This window comes from Rousettus aegyptiacus, unplaced genomic scaffold, assembly GCF_014176215.1.
Source record: "Rousettus aegyptiacus isolate mRouAeg1 unplaced genomic scaffold, mRouAeg1.p scaffold_m13_p_3, whole genome shotgun sequence".
NCBI classification, from domain to species: domain Eukaryota; kingdom Metazoa; phylum Chordata; class Mammalia; order Chiroptera; family Pteropodidae; genus Rousettus; species Rousettus aegyptiacus.
In genome coordinates this window covers 167,420,044-167,436,841 of record NW_023416306.1, presented here as the reverse complement: position 1 = coordinate 167,436,841, position 16,798 = coordinate 167,420,044, and the positions used below count along the sequence as shown (strand labels likewise).

The window sequence follows — 16,798 nt, the reverse complement described above, 5'->3', positions numbered from 1 at the left end:
TCACCAACATTTGTTGTTTTTTGATTTATTGATGATAGCCATTCTGACAGGTATGAGGTGATATTTCCTTGTGGTTTTAATTTGCATTTCTCTGATGATTAGTGACCTTGAGCATCTTTTCACATGTCTATTAGCCATCTGTATTTCCTCTTTGGAGAAGCATCTGTTCAGGTCTTCTGCCCATTTTTTAATGGGATTGTTTGTGTTTTTATTGTTGAGTTGTGTAAGTTCTTTATATATTTTGGATATTAACCCCTTATCCGATGTATCATTAGCAAATATCTTCTTTCGAACAATAGATTGTCTTTTTGTTTTGTTCATGGTTTCCTTTGCTGCACAAAAACTTTTTAGTTTGACATAATCCCATTTGTTTATTTTTCCTTTTGTTTCCCTTTCCCGAGGAGATATATCTGAAAAGAAATTCCTGTTAGTAATATCAGAGAGTTTACTGCCTCTGTTTTCTTTTAGAAGTTTAATGGTTTCAGGCCTTACATTTAAGTCTTTAATCCATTTTGAGTTTATTCCTGTATCCGGTGTAAGGTGGTCCAGCTGCTTTTTTTTTTTTTTTTTGCATGTATCTGTCCAGTTTTCCCAACACCATTTACTGAAGAGACTGTCTTTACCCCATTGTATGTTCTTACCTCCTTTGTCATATATTAAGTGAGCGTATGGGTGCGGGTTGATTTCTGGGTTCTCTATTCTGTTCCATTGATCAACGTGTCTGTTTCTATGCCAGTACCGTGCTGTTTTGATTACTGTAGCCTTGTAGTATAGTTTGATACCAGGTAGTGTGATTCCTCCAATTTTGTTCTTTCTCAAGATTGCCATGGCTATTCGGGGTTTTTTATGACTCCATAGAAATTTTAATTATTTGTTCTAGCTCTCTGAAAAATGCCATTGGTATTTTGATTGGGATTACATTGAATCTATAGATTGCTTTGGGTAGTATGGCCATTTTAACAATGTTGATTCTTCCTACCCATGAACACGGTTAATGTTTCCACTTATCTGTATCTTCTTCAGTTTTTTTTTCAATGACTTATAATTTTCTGAAAACAGGTCTTTTACCTTCTTGGTTAATTCGATTCCTAGGTATTTTATAGTTTTCAACACAATTGTAAATGGGATTGTTTTCTTAATTTCTCTTTCTGAAAGTTCATCATTTATTTTGTAACCTGCTACTTTACTAAATCCATTGATCAGTTCTAACAGTTTTTTTGGTGGAATCTTTAGGGTTCTCTCTGTAAAGTATCCTGTCATTGGCAAATAACAAGCATTTTACTTCTTCCTTTCCAATTCAGATGTCTTTTATTTCTTTCTCTTGTCTTATTCCTGTGGCTAAAACTTCCAATACAGTGTTGAAGAGGAGTGGTGAAAGTGGGCATCCTTGTCTTGTTCCTGATCTTAAGGAAAATGCGTTTAGCTTTTCCGCATTGAGCACGACGTTAGGTCATATATGGCCTTTACTGTGTTGAGGAATGTTCCCTCTGTTCCCACTTTGCTGAAAGTTTTTATCATTAATGGATGTTGGATTGGATTTTGTCGAATGCTTTTTCTGCATCTATGGATATGATCATATGGTTTTTATCTTTTTGATTTGTTAATGTGGCGTATCACATTAACTGATTTGCGGAAACTGTACTAACCTTGCATCCCAGGAATAAATCCAACTTGATCGTGGCATATGATATTTTTAATGTACTGCTCAATTTGGTTTGCTAATATTTGGCTGAGGATTTTTGCATCAATGTTCGTATATCGACCCATAGTTTTCTTTTTTTGTAATGTCTTTGGTTTTAGAATCAAGGTAATGGTGGCCTCATAAAAGAAGTTAAGGAGCTTCCCTCTTCTTGAATTTTTTGGAATAGTTTGAGAAGAATAGGTGATAATTCTTCTGTGAATGTTTGGTAAAACTCGCCTATGAAGCCATCTGGCCCAGGACTTTTGTTTTCTGGGAGGTTTTTGATTACTGATTCTCTGTCATTGGTGGTAATCAAAAAATAAAAATATTTTGAAAGTATTTTCAAATAAAACATTTAAAAGTGTTTGTATAAAAATGTTTAAAAAATTAAAAGCCGATGAAGAAACTTTGTCATTGTCATAAATGGATAATCAGTACTCATTCGCCATATAAATTAATGTAGGGAAACCAAATGGGGTCATTAGATTCTATCTGGCCCCATACAGCTGCCAGCTCAAGGCTCCGTGCCTGAGGCTGCCTCTGTGCCTATTAGGAAGGAAGATTAACAGATGCCAGGGCATGTTAAAGACAGGGCAAGCACCCAACACACTTTCTCCGTGACTTAATGAAATGGGTAGTAAAATTACACCTTCCTGTCGACAGTCAGCGTTAGCACAGCAAACGGTCCGGCCCCTGGAAAGCCGCCTGGGCTCTAACCCAGGAATCTAGGAATCACTGCTTACTTAGCTCTGGGAGACACAGCAAAAGCTTCCTTTTTTTTTCCCATCCACCCCTGTCCCCTTTAGGACCTCGCCAGACATTTTCCCAGTGGCGAGGAGTCTCTGAAGAGGCTGGAGGAGCAGGCCGTGGAGGTCATCCAGAATACCTCTCCTTTGGGTGCACAGAAGATCACTGAGGAACTGGAGGAGATGCGGAAAGTTCTGGAGAAGGTGTGGGGCCTCTGGGAGGAGGAGGAGGGCCGGCTGCACAGCCTGCTGAAGTCCAAGGAGGCCTTCGATCAGCAGAAGAGGCAGCTGGAGGCCGAGCTGGAAGAGTTCAGGATAGGCCTCCAGAAGCTGCCCAAGGAAGGCCTGGAGCCCATGGCGAAGGGGGCCACTGAGGACGAGCTGGTGGCCTGCTGGAGACTCTACTCGGTAAGCAGAGTTTGGCCAGGCCACGGCAGTCCAGGTGGCACACCTGCCATGGGGTGTCGCTGCTTGGGGCCCCTCTGTGGTAGGGGCTTCACGCTAAGCCTTCAGGACACTCACTCTGGTTTTCCTGGGTCTTTGGGTGTGACTAGAGTTGGGTGTTTGCACCCATTTTCTGGATGAGGACTCTGAGGCCTGGAGAGATGTTTTTTTTTCACAGCATCCCTAGGATCACATGATAGGTCGGTGGGTAAATACGACCAGAGGTGGATTGGAGGCAGGTTTGCCACTCCCTCGCCCAGTGTGGGACGTGGGGCGGGCCTCCCGGAGGGCAGAGGGAAGGAGAGATGGGGGCGAGGTGACAGCCGTCAGAGCACCCTCCCCTCCCACCATGCCATGCGCACATTCGCGGGAGGTTTGACTGGACAGAGCGATCTTTAAAATAAGGATTGGCGGGCTCCCCCCACTCCCATGCTTATTTATTAACTCAGTAGGTGAGCTCAATGTCGGTCCCCTTAGACAAGCCACCCGGACCTCACCTCTGCTCTGCATTGCTGTCCCCCCAATGTTTGCCCATATGGGGAAATATCCCTGCGTCGGGGTGGAGCAAGGCGCCCGTGCTCTTCAGAGCTCACTCGGCCTCACGGTAGCCGACCCGACGCCACTGCGATGATCAGCTTCATAAAAGGGGTCGTTTTCCCTTCAGGACTGTCTGCCTCGACGTGCGGAGGTGGCGTGGAGCAGTGGTTAAGGGTGGGGACCTTGGGACAGGGCCCTGGCTTCAAGTCCCAGTCCCTCTCCTCGCCAGCCGGGTGACTTTGGGAGAATTACATTGACCGGTTGAGTGTGAAATGGGGATGGCGGTCGGAGGACCCACCTCACACGTTCCTTATGACCACGTGAGGACGAGAAGCCCTGAGAGTAGCATGGGACTTTGGCCAGATGGTCAGCCCTCAGGGAGGGAAGGCGTGGAAAGCATGGCCACCGCCCCACCGTCACCACGGCCACTTGTCTGCTACCTCCCAGGAAGCCTCTCCGGGGTGGGATGCCCACCACACCTCGTGGAGGCTCTCTGCCCGCCCCGCCCCATCCAGGCGTCACCTTAACTCTGACCAAGCCGTGACTAACCACAAATAAGGGGAAATTCAGAGTTATTACTAAAGACTTTCGTTCTTAAACTAGTGCTGTGTAGTGGCTGTTTGCTCTTCTTATGGCCTGCTCAACAGCAAGCAGACACACCTGACCTGCTCCAACCCCGCCCTCTGGGTGCCTGGGGACCAGGCCAGGTGTGTGGCTGTAAGGTGGCCGAGCCGGTGTGGGCTGAGCACGCCCTGGCCCTGCAGAGCAGGAGAAGGGGGGTGTAGTCACCCACCTCGCAGCAGATTTCAAGGAACTAGGCATGTCAGGGCCTTGGTTGAAAGAACAATTTGCAAAGAAGGCCACGGTGGAGGCCACGTTCATCTTCAGAACCGTCGCGGTGAGGGGGTCATTCACCCAACACGCACTGTTCTGAGCGGTACTCAGCCCTCGGCGGGGGCACTGTCATGATCCCCCGGTCCCCCGTTACTAGGTAAGGGGACTGAGCCCCGAGAGATGCTACCACTCGCCCCAGCTTGCCCAGGACAGCGGGAAAGGGCGGCGTCTGGCGGGGCAGGACGCAGCCTCCTGGAGCCAGGGCCGAGTGCAGGTGTCCGCCCGGCCTGCCGGGAACAATAAATGGACCGTAAAGCGCCATTAGGCCATTGTTCCCTTCGGTGCTGAAGAGGCAGCTAAAGAGCGAGATGTCAGGTCCAGTGGTCACCGGCCCTGTGGATGAAATGGGGACACAGAGACTTACCTGTCAGGGTCGCTGCGGGGCTTAAAGGAATGGAAATCTCAGCGCATGCTGTCAGCAATTCCTAGACATCAGTTATCTGTATCATTAGATGTGAGTACGCGTGACAGCGACGTGTGGCAGGTGATATACAGAGAAACCCAGCTTGGCAGCGTCACCCGGCGGGAGCTGGGGGAGCAGGGGCGGAGCTCCCAGGGCCCCGGCCTCCGCCCTTGCTGACAACGTTTCTCCAGCCCTTGGCGACAGTGTTTCCCATGGCTGGCCCACTCCCACCAGCTTCGCTCGTCCCTCTGCACACACTCTGTCCTGTCGCGGAACCTCACCTGCCCCTCGGGGGTCACCTGTGTGCTGCAGGCAACTCAGGCAGCGCTGGCCGCCGAGGAGCCCCGGGTGGCCCGGCTGCAGACCCAGCTGAAGGAGCTGATCCTCTCGCCCCATGACCCGCAGCTACTCCCCACCAGCGTGGTCTCCGCCATCCAGGAGTACTTGAGGTATCAGCGGGGCCCCGGGGGGCGGGGCCCCAGGGCGGGGCTTAGGGGCTTCTTCCGCCATCCAGGGCTGGGAGGAGAGCTCGCTTCCTCTTGCAGACCAGCAACTCTTAAATCATGCTCGCACCTCTCAAAGACACCTCTCAAAGACTGCCGTTAAAGGGTCTCACTTGGCTCATGCACTGTCTCTTTAGCTAAGACTTTGTCAGAGAGGTCCAAATGTTGCTTTTTCCCATGCAAAGTGGCTCGTTCACCCATTTCCATCAAATCTCTTTATCCACCTTAGCACTGGAGCTGGGTTCACCATGTCATGGCCCAAGGGAGGGCTTTTCAACAGACAAACGTGACATTTGTCACGCCATTGCCTGCCAATGGTGCAGGCGGAAGCCCCGAGCCCCGGCATAGCATGCTGGTCTCCTCCTATCTCAGCAAAGACCAGCAGATCAAATACCTGCCCTGCGCGGAACTCAGGGCAAATCTGGAACCTATAGCTAGTTTTGCTATGTGGGCCTCAGAGGGTTCGGAATACAGCACAACCATCCACGTATCCATAGCACCTCTCTTTACCTCTGCCCGATCCCGGGGTTCCTCCAGAATGACCTGGGGGAGCTCCCCCCTTGCCGCGTGCCTCTCATCCCCAGGTGCTCAGGCCCCGCCTCTGCAGGTTGAGAGCCGCAGCCTGGATCCCCCGTGGGATGCTAAGGTGGTGGGGGAACATGGGCTCCCCGTGCACAAAGCAGGCAGTGTGACGAGGTGGCCAAGGGCCTTCCTGTCCCTCCGGTTTCTCTTGTTGAGGTGTTGGGTGCTGGTTCTCCATGGCTGGGTGCTGGACACTGTATCTGAAAATTACCTGTAGAAACTATTTGGACCTAGGGTGACGGCATCTTACTCAAGAAGGAATTTTGTTTGCTTCTGTGAGTCGCCCAGGGACAGGCGGTACCTGTCTAGGGCCCTGTAATTACTCTTCGGGTCCCTAAGCTGGGGTACGAGTCTGTTTGAGGACGGGCCCACTTCTGGAGGGCACAGGCCTCTGAGGTCCCACAGACGCTCCCAGCAGCCCAGCGGAGAGGACAGGGACCACACTGGGGGCGACGCAAGCCGGGCTCCCCGGGGTCCGGGCAGAGGCCGCGTTCCCGGACTGACCGCGCTCTCTCTCCTCCCTCGGTTTCCCCCGCCGCGGCCCTCACAGCATGAAGGGGACGAGCACCAGGCTGCGCAGCGCCGCGGGGGTGCAGCTGTGGCACCGTGCCCAGAGGCCTCTGCAGGACCTGCAGCTGTGGAGGGCCCTGGCCCAGAGACTCCTGGACGTCACCGCCACCCTGCCAGACCTGCCCTCCATTCACACCTTTCTGCCGCAGATCGAGGTAACCACAGTACTGCCAGGGTGGCTGACCCGGGGAGCCACCAGCCAAACATGTCATTTCAGTCACTCTGCCACAGCACATGGCCTTTCCTTCCAGGGGTCCTGTGGACTCCTTGCCCCCCACGCTCTGAAGGATGATGGTCCCTCCTCTCGAGGTACTCCTCGGGGACCCCCAAAATGAATTTCACGTGTGAATTTCACAAACCTTAATTTAGGCCGGACCCTCTCACATATACCTTTAATATCTGATGAAAATCCATCTGGCCATCTCCATGAGATATGGTCACCCGTAGACAGAATTAATTAATCACAATTTTTGAATTAATTAATCACAATTTTTGTGTGCTCGATGTCATGTTATATGGTGATTTCCACTGCTGTTTATCCTTCACACATATGAATTTTTCTCAGCATCGTTTAAATTTGTTTCAAAAAGCCGTTCTTTGTTAATAGCTGCATATTACTCCATTTGGGGTGTGCCGTAATTTATTTGATATATCCACACTTAGATATTTATTTAGGTTGTTTCTGATTTTCATTGTCGTAATTAATATATGTCGAATACCTGTGCACACCGATTTTTGTCTCCATTTTCACCATTCTCCTCACTGTGCTGAAGGATTGGGACCAGGGAGAAGTTCAGGTGCTTGTTCAAGGTCAGGCCACTCGAGAGAGGCGGAGCGAGGGCCCGAATGGTGGCCTCCAGACTCTCATCTAATGGTCTTATCCCTGTTTTCATATTGGTTCCTGTAAACGGCTTCGGGAGGCAGGCAGGACAATTTTATTACGATTTGTCTGGTGAGGAAACCAACTCGCCTCGAGGGGAGGCCCCTTGCTCGGGGTCACGCAGCCTTTAAGTGGGAGTGCTGGCTTCGACCCGGGCCTGTCTGACTCCTTGACGAATGCGTTCCATAACCGGGTCATGATTGCTTTTCCAGCCTGTCCTTCCCACTGGGGCGGGAAGTAAACGGGGGCCCTCTTGAGGGAGGAGGGAGAGGACCCGTCTTGCCCGCACGTGACCTGGGGCCCCCAGAGTGGGAATTTCATGGAGGTTGGAACAGGTAGGGCCAGGACTTCGGTGTGTTCGTGTTTGGATGCCGTTTGGCTGGGAGGCAGCCTTGTGTCACGGTCACCAGGCTGCCCTAGCGGGAAAGAGTTCATGGGTCAGGGCTCAAGCTGCCAACCCTGTCTGTTCTTGACTCAGCTCTTGCATCGAGACCTAGAGTGGCCTGAGGGTCTGCAGAGTTCCTCAAGAAGCGACACAGAGAGCCACCAAAGTTGGCCATGAGCCATGTACTAGTTTTCTAGGGCGGCCATAACCAAGTACCAAAAACTGGGTGGCTCGAAGCAACAGAAATTCATTTTCTCACAGTTCCAGAGAACAGAAGTCCAAACTCCAGGTGTCGGGAGGGCCGTGCTCGCTCTCTGACGGCTCGAGGGGCGAGTCCTCTCACCTCCGCTAGCTTCGGCGTCGGCTGCAGGTGGTGTTCCCGGACTTACGGGTCCATCGCTCTGATCTCTGCCTCTGCCATCACGTGGACACCTTCCCCCCATCGTCATCATTTTATCTTCCCTCTGCGTGTGTGTCTGGGTCTGAATTTCCACTTTTAATCAGGGCGCCAATCATACTGGGTTAGGAGCCCACCACAAGGGCCCTGGTTTAACTTGATTACCTGCAGAGACCCCCATCTCTAAAGAAGGTCATATCCTGAGGTGGGAGGGGACGAGGTTAAGATGTCGCCCTACCTTTGTAGGGGAGGAAAAATTCAACCCATAACAGCTGCTTAAATAGTAACTGAGAAGAGCTGTCTTTTGCTGTGTACTCACTGCGGGTCTTGCACTGTGTTGTTAACTGCTTTGTGGGCATCATCTCATTTAAGCCACATGACAACCCCGTGAGCTGGGCTGTGACTACTCCTGTTTTACAGATGAGGAAACTGAGGCTCAGAACTGCCCAAGGCGTCTCAGCTAGTACATAATCCAACTCGTGATCACGACTCCTCAGTCAGACTTCTTGACCTCCGTGATGATGTGTCTGGGTCTGGTGAAAAGGGTGTGAAGGTGACCCCTACCCAGAGAGGCTTGACCTCTGTGGCTGATCACAAAGCACATGCCCTCATTCGCAGGTTATGCGGACCCAGCTGCGTCAGCCATATTTATGCCCCCCTTCCTCCGGGGACTCCCTCTGCCCTTCCAGGGCTGTTGTCAATGCTACCTCCTCCGAGGAGCCTTCTCGGATTTTCCCAGCCAGCTGTGTCCACGTCTGTCTCGAACACCCACAGCACTCATTTAAAACTTTGCTCAGGAGAACAATCACTTGCTGCCTTGGACTGCAGTTACCTACCTGGGTTGGGGTCTTTGTTCTTCCCCTCCCAAACCATGACTAGCTTAGGATCTCAGAAACCTCATCAGGGAACAGTGGAAGGACTCTGGCCAGCTGACAACAAAAGGCCTGGCCTCGGGATCCTGGGCCCTCAGTTAGAGAAACAAGTACTTATCCTGAACAATGGGGTAATTAGCAGGAGCCCGAGGCTTGGCACAGCGCTTAAGGGCAGGAGGAGTGAGTATAGGCCGGGAATGTGGTCAGGGCAGCCTTCCTGGAGGAGGTGGGGCCTGGCTGTGCAGAGTTCAAGCTGTGTGGGAGCAGATGCCCATTACAAGGAGGCTTCAGAGTCCCCTTTCGGTTCCCTCCTCACCTGGCGAGCTCCTACACATCATGACTCCCTTCAGGCGCCACCTCCTCTGAGGAGCCTTCCTGAATTCCCACTGACTGTGCTCCCATAGGCCCTTAGGGCCCTCGGAATGTCCCAAACACTACCTGGGGAATCGCCTACTGTTGGTGAAGGGGAATCGCCGAGTAGAGGATCAAGCTGGTTTGGTTCGGGTTCAGCTGCAGTGGGGACCGTTGATTCTGGGGGCAGCTGAGGGGCAGCAGCTGGCCTGGAGCTGCTGTGGTCCAGGTGAGCAAGGCTGAGGGTGCACCAAGGTCCGTGGGTGTGAGGGTGGAGAGGAGGTGGACTTTGCAGACACATAGGTGGTGGAATTCTTGCTCAGGCTTTGATGATGAGAGGATGTGAGGGGCGAGAGAGGAATCTAGCAACCCTAGAATTCAGGGTTCCCGTGAGCCTGTTTCCTCTGACGTTCGCCGCCGCCCCAGAACCCAGCGCCGAGGCACGGCGTCCTAGCAGCTGTGACTGCGCAGGTGTGCCCCTGGCACTGGTTCCAGGCTTCGTCCTGCCCTGTCCTGCTCCGCGGCTTATGGAAGCCTTGCCTCCCACAGGCGGCCCTGGCGGAAAGCACCCTCCTCAAACAGCAGCTGACTCTGCTGCAGCTGAAGAAAGACCTGCTGGGCAGCGTCTTCGGCCAGGACAGAGCCGCAGCCCTCCTGGAGCAGGTGGAGAGCTCTGTGAGGGACAGAGACCTGCTACACAACAGCCTTCTGCGGAGGAAAAGCAAACTGCAGGTGAGTCCCTCCGGCCGGCCGCCCGGCACTGGGGCCCAGCCAGAGGACCGGGCCGCCCCCAGGGGAAGGGTCGGGGAGCGGGCAGCCCTGTGTTCTCATCTGGGCTCAACCAGGGCCACGATGTGACCCTGGGCGCATCCTTTTGCCCCTACGGTCTCAGGCTCCTTATTTATAGGATTTATAGGGTAGGATTATTGTGCAATCTTTCTAATCTGGTCTCCTGGCCACCTGTCTGCCCCCTGCTTCTGCCCCCACGTCCCCTCTGTACACTGCAGTCACTGAACTGTCTTCCACGAAGAGCCAGGGCATGTCAAATAAGAAAAGGTTGAGAAAATACGTAAGCTTTTAACCGCCAGAGCTGGAAGCTATTATATCAGGACACATTTCTAAACGATTAAGCCAAATCAAAGATGTAATGTGGCATGTTGTGGATAGTTTATTCTCTATGTAACAAATGTTTGCAGAGCATCTGATGATAGTGATGATGATGATGATGATGATGATGATGATGGTGGCTGTGGTCTCTAGGCCACCTTGGGGGAGCGGGCACCTGCTGAGAGCTTCACATCCGTGGTCTCACTAATTCAAGTAGCAAACATTCTCTCGCAGGACAGACAGTCTGCTGCAGCCCCTCAACGCTAGCATGAAAGCCACTGGATGCGAGTAGGCATGGCTGTGTTCCAATAAAACTTTATTTACAAAAACAGGCCTCTGGTAGGATTTAGAGCATGTGGTACAAGACATTGTTTGCCAGCCCCTATTCAGAACAACTGTTACATGACTCTGAGGAGGAGCGTCCAACCCCCTTGAGGGCTCTGGGAGGGCTTCCTGGAGGAGGTGACGGAGGAGGCTGGAGAAAGAGTCGTTGGATTGTGAGGAAAGCTCTTAAAATCTGTCTGCTGCTCATTCTGTGTCTACAGAGCTTGCTCACTCAGTACAAAGACTTTGGGACTGCTTTTGAGCCCCTGAAGAGGAAGCTCTGTGACCTCCAGGACAGGACCCAGGACGAGAATGTGCTTCAGCGAGACCTTCCCGGGAAGCAGGCACAGCTTTCAAGGCTGCAGGTGAGGGGTCCGTGGGGCCCGAGGCGCCTCTGTTCAGGTGCCCAGCTCTCCCTCGTCAGCGGTAACCGGCAGAGCAGCCGCTGCCCCAGCCGGAGACTTAGACCCCCACTTGGGGTCTGATCTTGTCTCAATTGAATTTCTGCTGATGAGCTGATGGTTTCCGGCCTCAGCAGGGACTTTAGCACCTCCACACAGCTGATTCTCAAGCCTAATAAATGATAAGCTTTCCTTTTGCTTACTCCACGGTTCCAAAGTCTAACATCGGTGTTTGTTTTTAAAGTTGTTTTGCTAAATGTTTCTAATGAGTCCGGAGGCCTTCACTTAAATAAACCTGTTTGGGAATTAAGAATAAATGCTTTAAAACACATATGGATGGACTGTACATAGGCAGATCATCGATGATTGATTGCTGGCCCCATGAGGAGCTTGCTGGTTTTTAAAATGCGTGTGATACAGTTCCGTGTCGTGGACTGTCTGCCCCACAGCGGGGAGCACCCGTCACTGTCACTGTCTCTGCTGGCATCTCCCCCGCGAGCTTCCAGGAAACACGGCTCCACCCAAAGAGGCCACGGGTCTGGGTGAGACGTAAAGTCTAGATGAGCTTATTTAATTCTCTTTAATAAGTAAATCACCAGCTAGCGGTCCCGAAGTTGAGGCTGAGGGAGCAGAGGGGGGACATAGGGATCACCGTCCCACCTTCGGGAGATACAACAATAGTCTCTTCAGAGCCAAGCACAGCTCATGGAGTGTCCTTTGGGAGCCATTAGAAGTGGGGCGATTTGGGCTTTAAAACTGAAGCTAGGATGTGATTCTTCACACCGGGGGCGGTGGGGGGGGGGGCGGTCATCGAGTGAGAGCCCAGAGGTGTTCGTCCCCCAGCTTATTTTCATGGCGTCTCAGAATATTTTTGTCTCATTTGAAAAATTCTCACCAGCCCTGGAGTGGGAGCACCAGACGCCCATGCGGTGTAGCCTCCGGAGTCGGGGAGCCCTCCCAAAGTCTCCCGCCCTGAGCAGCATCCACAGTGAGAGGCAGGAAGGACACCCCCACTTATTCCTTCCTCTGCCACAGGTGCTGCAGGAAGAGGGTCTGGACCTGGGGGTGCAGATGGAGGCCATCAGGCCTCTCATCCATGGGAACCCCAACCACCAGCAGAAAATGGGCCAGCTTTCTGCCCACTGCCAGGCCCTGCAAAGGTCTCTGGAGGTAAGGGGCCAGCGGAGGGCCCGTGCCGCGCCGGCCACCGGGCCCTGCCATCTCACCCTGCCGGAGCCTTTCTCCTCTTTTCTTCCTTCATTCCTTCCAACTCTTCCTTCCTCCCTTCCTCACTCATTCAGCGGATGATTATTGAGCGCCTCCTGTCTGCCAGGCGGTGTTCTGGGCCCTAAGGACCAAGGCAGCGTGAACAAAATAGCCAAGAGCCCTGGTCTCCCTGGGTTCCATTCTAGTGCAGAGATGGGCGATGAGCCAGCCGCCAACAAGTAAATATACATTTCCACATGTGCCAGGCGCCAAAGAACAGCACGGATGGACGGCTCAGACCCTAACTAAAGCCCAGCGGGCGGTGGGCCCCCTTTGGGTTCGCCGCCTCAACTCCAGGCTGGAAGTTGGGTCCTGGTGGCCTTGAGCCTTGTCTGCAGTGCCCTCTAGTGGCCACCTGGATTTTTCTGGTGCCCGTAGGGTTAGTTTCCTTTTGAGCAGTGGGAATGGAAATTGAGGGTCCTTCAAAATTCCCCTGAGGACAAGTTCAAATGCAGGCTCCAGGCCCCACCCTGACGCTGACGCAGATGGAGGCCCGGGTCTGCACATGTAACAGGCTCCCCGGCAGCCTCACTTCAAGAAAACTCAGTCGATGCAGGCTTCTCTTCTCTACCAATCCCTGCGTGCCCTATTTAATCATAAATGTTCCTAACATCTCCTTTGCAGTACTGAAATTCATAGATAGTATAAGTACCCACACCATTGAAAAATTTAATATAATGCCCTTTCTATGGCAGAAAAGAGAAATGAAAGGAAAGTAATCATTAAAAATAATGTCTTTCAATATGTCAGTTATCCAAGATGGCCACACCAAAGATTGGAGGTGGCCACAACGTCCCCCCTCTACACGACAGCCTCAGATAACTCCAGGGATGAGATTTTCTGAGATGAGATCAGCCCTCGGTGACGTTTCAGTCAAGCCAGAGTGCAGTCTTCCATCCGTCTACAGAATAGTTGCATTCCTGGAAAGTTAGCAGGTTTATTAAGACTGCAAACACCTCTTTGTGTTTGTATGTTAACTGGAGTAAGAGTCTAAGCTCGGGCCTCAGTCAACAGGATTTTCACCGCGTGGATATCGGCAGGGCACGAGAGAGCCCTGTGGGAGGGGGCAGTTCTGTGCTGTGGACCGCCCGCCCCAGAGCAGGGAGCGCCCGTCACTGTCACTGTACCTGCTGGCATCTCCCCCGCCCCATGGTCACAGCAACCAAAACCCACCACGAGCTTCCAGGAAACACGGCTCCACCCAGAGAGGCCATTGGTCTGGGTGAGATGCAAAGTCTAGATGAGTTCGTTTAATTCTATTGAATGAATCACCAGCCGGTGCTCCCGAAGTTGAGGCAGAGGGAGCAGAGTGGGGGACATCGGGATCACTGTCCCACCCTTCAGGCACTTTAGAATGCGTAGAAGCAGCAAACATCAGCTTTGCCGCCGTCTACACCCAGTGACGAGCCAGATCGATCATTCGATCACGTGAAGAAGCGTTAACCGACTGTCACTGGGGGCTGAGAAACACCTTCCAATCCCATCACACGGCATCATTGTTTGATGCTGCTTTAAAGAAGCATCTCCCTCTCATTATTTTGATACCCAGTGCTTTTTAAGTGTAATGAGTTTTAATGTGTCCTTCCCCCACAGGCCAGGTGATCTTCCTGCCCGCCTAGCGGGGACCATGTACCCCACTAAGCAAGGGAGGCCATTGAAGGCGTTGGGTCTGATGTTGGTCCGCAGGGGATGGGAGGGGGCCGTGGTAGTGAGGCGCAGGGACGTGAAGCTGTATCGCTTTTCGGGCCCTTGCCAGTGGTTCGTTGAGGACAGATGCGGTATCCTCTCTCTGTGACCCAGCCCCTGGTGGGCCTGGTGTCCAGTGTCTGGCATGCAGGAAGGCAGGGCCTGTGGTGGCCCAGTAGAGAGTCACGAGGACAAGCCGGGGAGGAGAGGATGAAGGAATGGCAGACCCCGAGGTCTGAATGGGCCTGGGTGAGCTGAGAGGGAGGGTCCCAAGCTGGGTGACCAGGAGGATGGAGAAGGTCAACTGTGGGGTCCAGAGCCCACTTTTCATGGAGGCAGAGAAGAACAGGGCCCCAGACTCAGAGAGCCGAGCAATGACTGATCTGGGGAAAGGGGTCGACTTAAAAAACTTTTTACCAAAGTATAATCGTATAGAGAAGAGTGAACCTGTAAGTGTGCAGCTTGATAAATTTTTTAAAAACTGAACACAACGTGTCACCAGCAGCCAGATCATGACACAGAACACCAGCAACGCCTCCCAAGGCCCTCATGCTCCCACAGTCACTGCCCACCACTCCTGACGGCTGGAGGTAACCTGACCTTGGACTTGGAACGGCATAGATTGGGTCTGCCTGGTTCGATGTGTTAATTAAGTTGAATCAGACAAAACGTTTTCTTTTGTGCATGGCTTCCAGCTGCCATGATGGTTGTAAATCCATCCGTGATGTTGCCTTAGATTGTTGTGGGGGTGCTATAAAATATTTCACCGGATGACCATGCCTCAGCCTATTTTCCCATTCTGCCATTGACGGGGACTTGGGTAGTTTCCGGATTGGAACTCTTACAAGTGACCCCACACGCCTGCCTTTTGATGAAGATGTGTTTGCATTTGATGGGTGGCAGGGAGGCCCATGTTCAGTTTTACTACTTATCGACCTGCAGTTTCCCAAGTAGTTGTGTCAATCTTCACCCACACCTGTGGTGGACAAGAGCCCCGATTGCCCACAGCCGCCTCTGGACTAGGTACTTTCCCTAAAAGTAAGACAGGCTTAGAGGCTCTTTCCACTGAGTCGGCCTTTCCGGGGGGGAAATTCTTCACGCCGTGCAGAAGGGAGTTACCAGCTCTCTCGCCCCAGGGCCTGGGCAGGGTTGGGGTGGCGCAGGGTCTCACTTCGGGCAGCGCTCAGAGCACCCTGGGCCCCCGGGGCTGTGTTGCAGGACCTCGTGGACAGGTGCCGGGAGAGTGTTCAGGAACATTACACCTTCAGCCACGAGCTGCTGGAAATGCAGCAGTGGGTCACCTTGGTCACTCAGAAGCTGGAGTCACACCAGAGGGACACGGGCCCATGGGATACCCAGTCCCAAGAGGCCAAAATTGAGGTAAAAATGGCTTTCCCTGCAGAGGTGCCGCGCCCCAAAGGCAGGCTTGAGAGACTGAAGTTCCCACACTGGGGAACAGAGACGCCCCCCTGCCCAGGAGCTCACTGTGTGTGTGTGTGTGTGTGTGTGTGTGTGTGTGTGTGTGTCCTTCAGAGCCTACTGGCTGAAGTCCCGGAGAAGGAGGCGCAGCTGCCCCTGATCGAAGCGCACGGCGCGCTGGTGATGGAGAAGAGCAGTCCGGAAGGGGCCGCCGTGGTCCGGGAGGAGCTGACGGCGCTGGCGGAGTCGTGGCGGGCCCTGCGGCTGCTGGAGGACAGCTTGCTGAGGTGAGGGCGTCTCCGGGCTCTGAGCCTGGTCTCCGACAGCACCCCCTGACGTCGGGCGCGGGGGGGAGCCCAGGGATGCCGTGGAGCAGACGGCGGGCTTCTGCCGTGTGCCGGGCCTGGGCCTGCGGGCATCTCCGTTCTGGGCAGGTTGGTGTCGCAGCAAAGGTGGTAGGAGCCGGGAAACATCTCAGCCTGGGGGGCGCCCTCACCTGCATGGGCGTCGTGTGCCTGAACAGCGCTGAGGTGGGTTTCGAACAGGAAACCAGAGACGCATGTGCCTTGGAGACTTGCAGCAGAGCTGAAGGCCAGACGCTGACCTGGGAAGACCGGAAGTGGCCTCCCACCACGAGACGCCCCATTCTGCTACTCCTCCTGTCACCCGACGAGTCCCTGCCATGTCCCTGCATTGACTGGGCTGTTTGTCTTCTCAGCCTCATCAGAAACTGGCAGCTGCAGAGGCCGGAAGTGGATTCCGAGAAGCAAATGGTTTTCACCAACAACATCCCAAAGACTGGATTTCTCATCACCCCCACGGGTCCTATTTCTAGGCATCGCCGTCAGGTGAGTCTGTCCAGAGGGGCTTCCAGGAGGGGCCAGGTGAGCCTCCCCTGCTGTGGCAAAGTGTTCCCTGTGCCACTGAACAGAGGGCCTCAGAGACCCCAGACCCAGGCCTTGGGGGAAGGTCCCGGCGTCCCTTGGGCAGACAAGCCCTCACCCCTCAGAAACATGGACTCCTGTGGGGAGAAGGTCAGGGCTGAAAGCTTCCTGCTGACCCCAGATTGCAGACCGAGATCAAACAAGATGGGTATTTTGTGCGCAGGTGCCAAAAGTTGTATTTTGTAAAAAGAACCTAACTACACTGTATCATTCATCCAACTACCACCCCCCAACTGCCTTTAAAAAAAGCACATTGAGAAGAAATTCCTTCCTTGTTCTAAGACAGCATGTCACTTCATTCATTGTTCTAGTTGGTCTGTCATTTCCCTGCCCAGAAGGCCCTTATGGAGAGTTGCTGTGTTCTAAGGACCGTTCTTGAAGCTGGCCTACAGCCGTGAATAAAACA

The 16,798-nt window shown here is 53.0% G+C and overlaps 1 protein-coding gene across 2 annotated transcripts in view; it reads left to right on the top strand.

Annotated features, from left to right (window-relative positions):
• SYNE3 (spectrin repeat containing nuclear envelope family member 3) overlaps nt 1-16,798 on the top strand; it is a 96,667-nt gene that overhangs the window by 60,540 nt on the left and 19,329 nt on the right. For both annotated transcript variants that reach the window (XM_036238967.1, XM_016155916.2), the window contains 9 exons: nt 2,488-2,835; nt 5,018-5,154; nt 6,341-6,515; nt 9,795-9,977; nt 10,898-11,041; nt 12,113-12,247; nt 15,248-15,409; nt 15,563-15,735; nt 16,167-16,296. In XM_036238967.1, the coding sequence (XP_036094860.1) occupies nt 2,488-2,835; nt 5,018-5,154; nt 6,341-6,515; nt 9,795-9,977; nt 10,898-11,041; nt 12,113-12,247; nt 15,248-15,409; nt 15,563-15,735; nt 16,167-16,296 (1,587 nt within the window). The remainder of the gene's footprint in view (nt 1-2,487; nt 2,836-5,017; nt 5,155-6,340; nt 6,516-9,794; nt 9,978-10,897; nt 11,042-12,112; nt 12,248-15,247; nt 15,410-15,562; nt 15,736-16,166; nt 16,297-16,798) is intronic.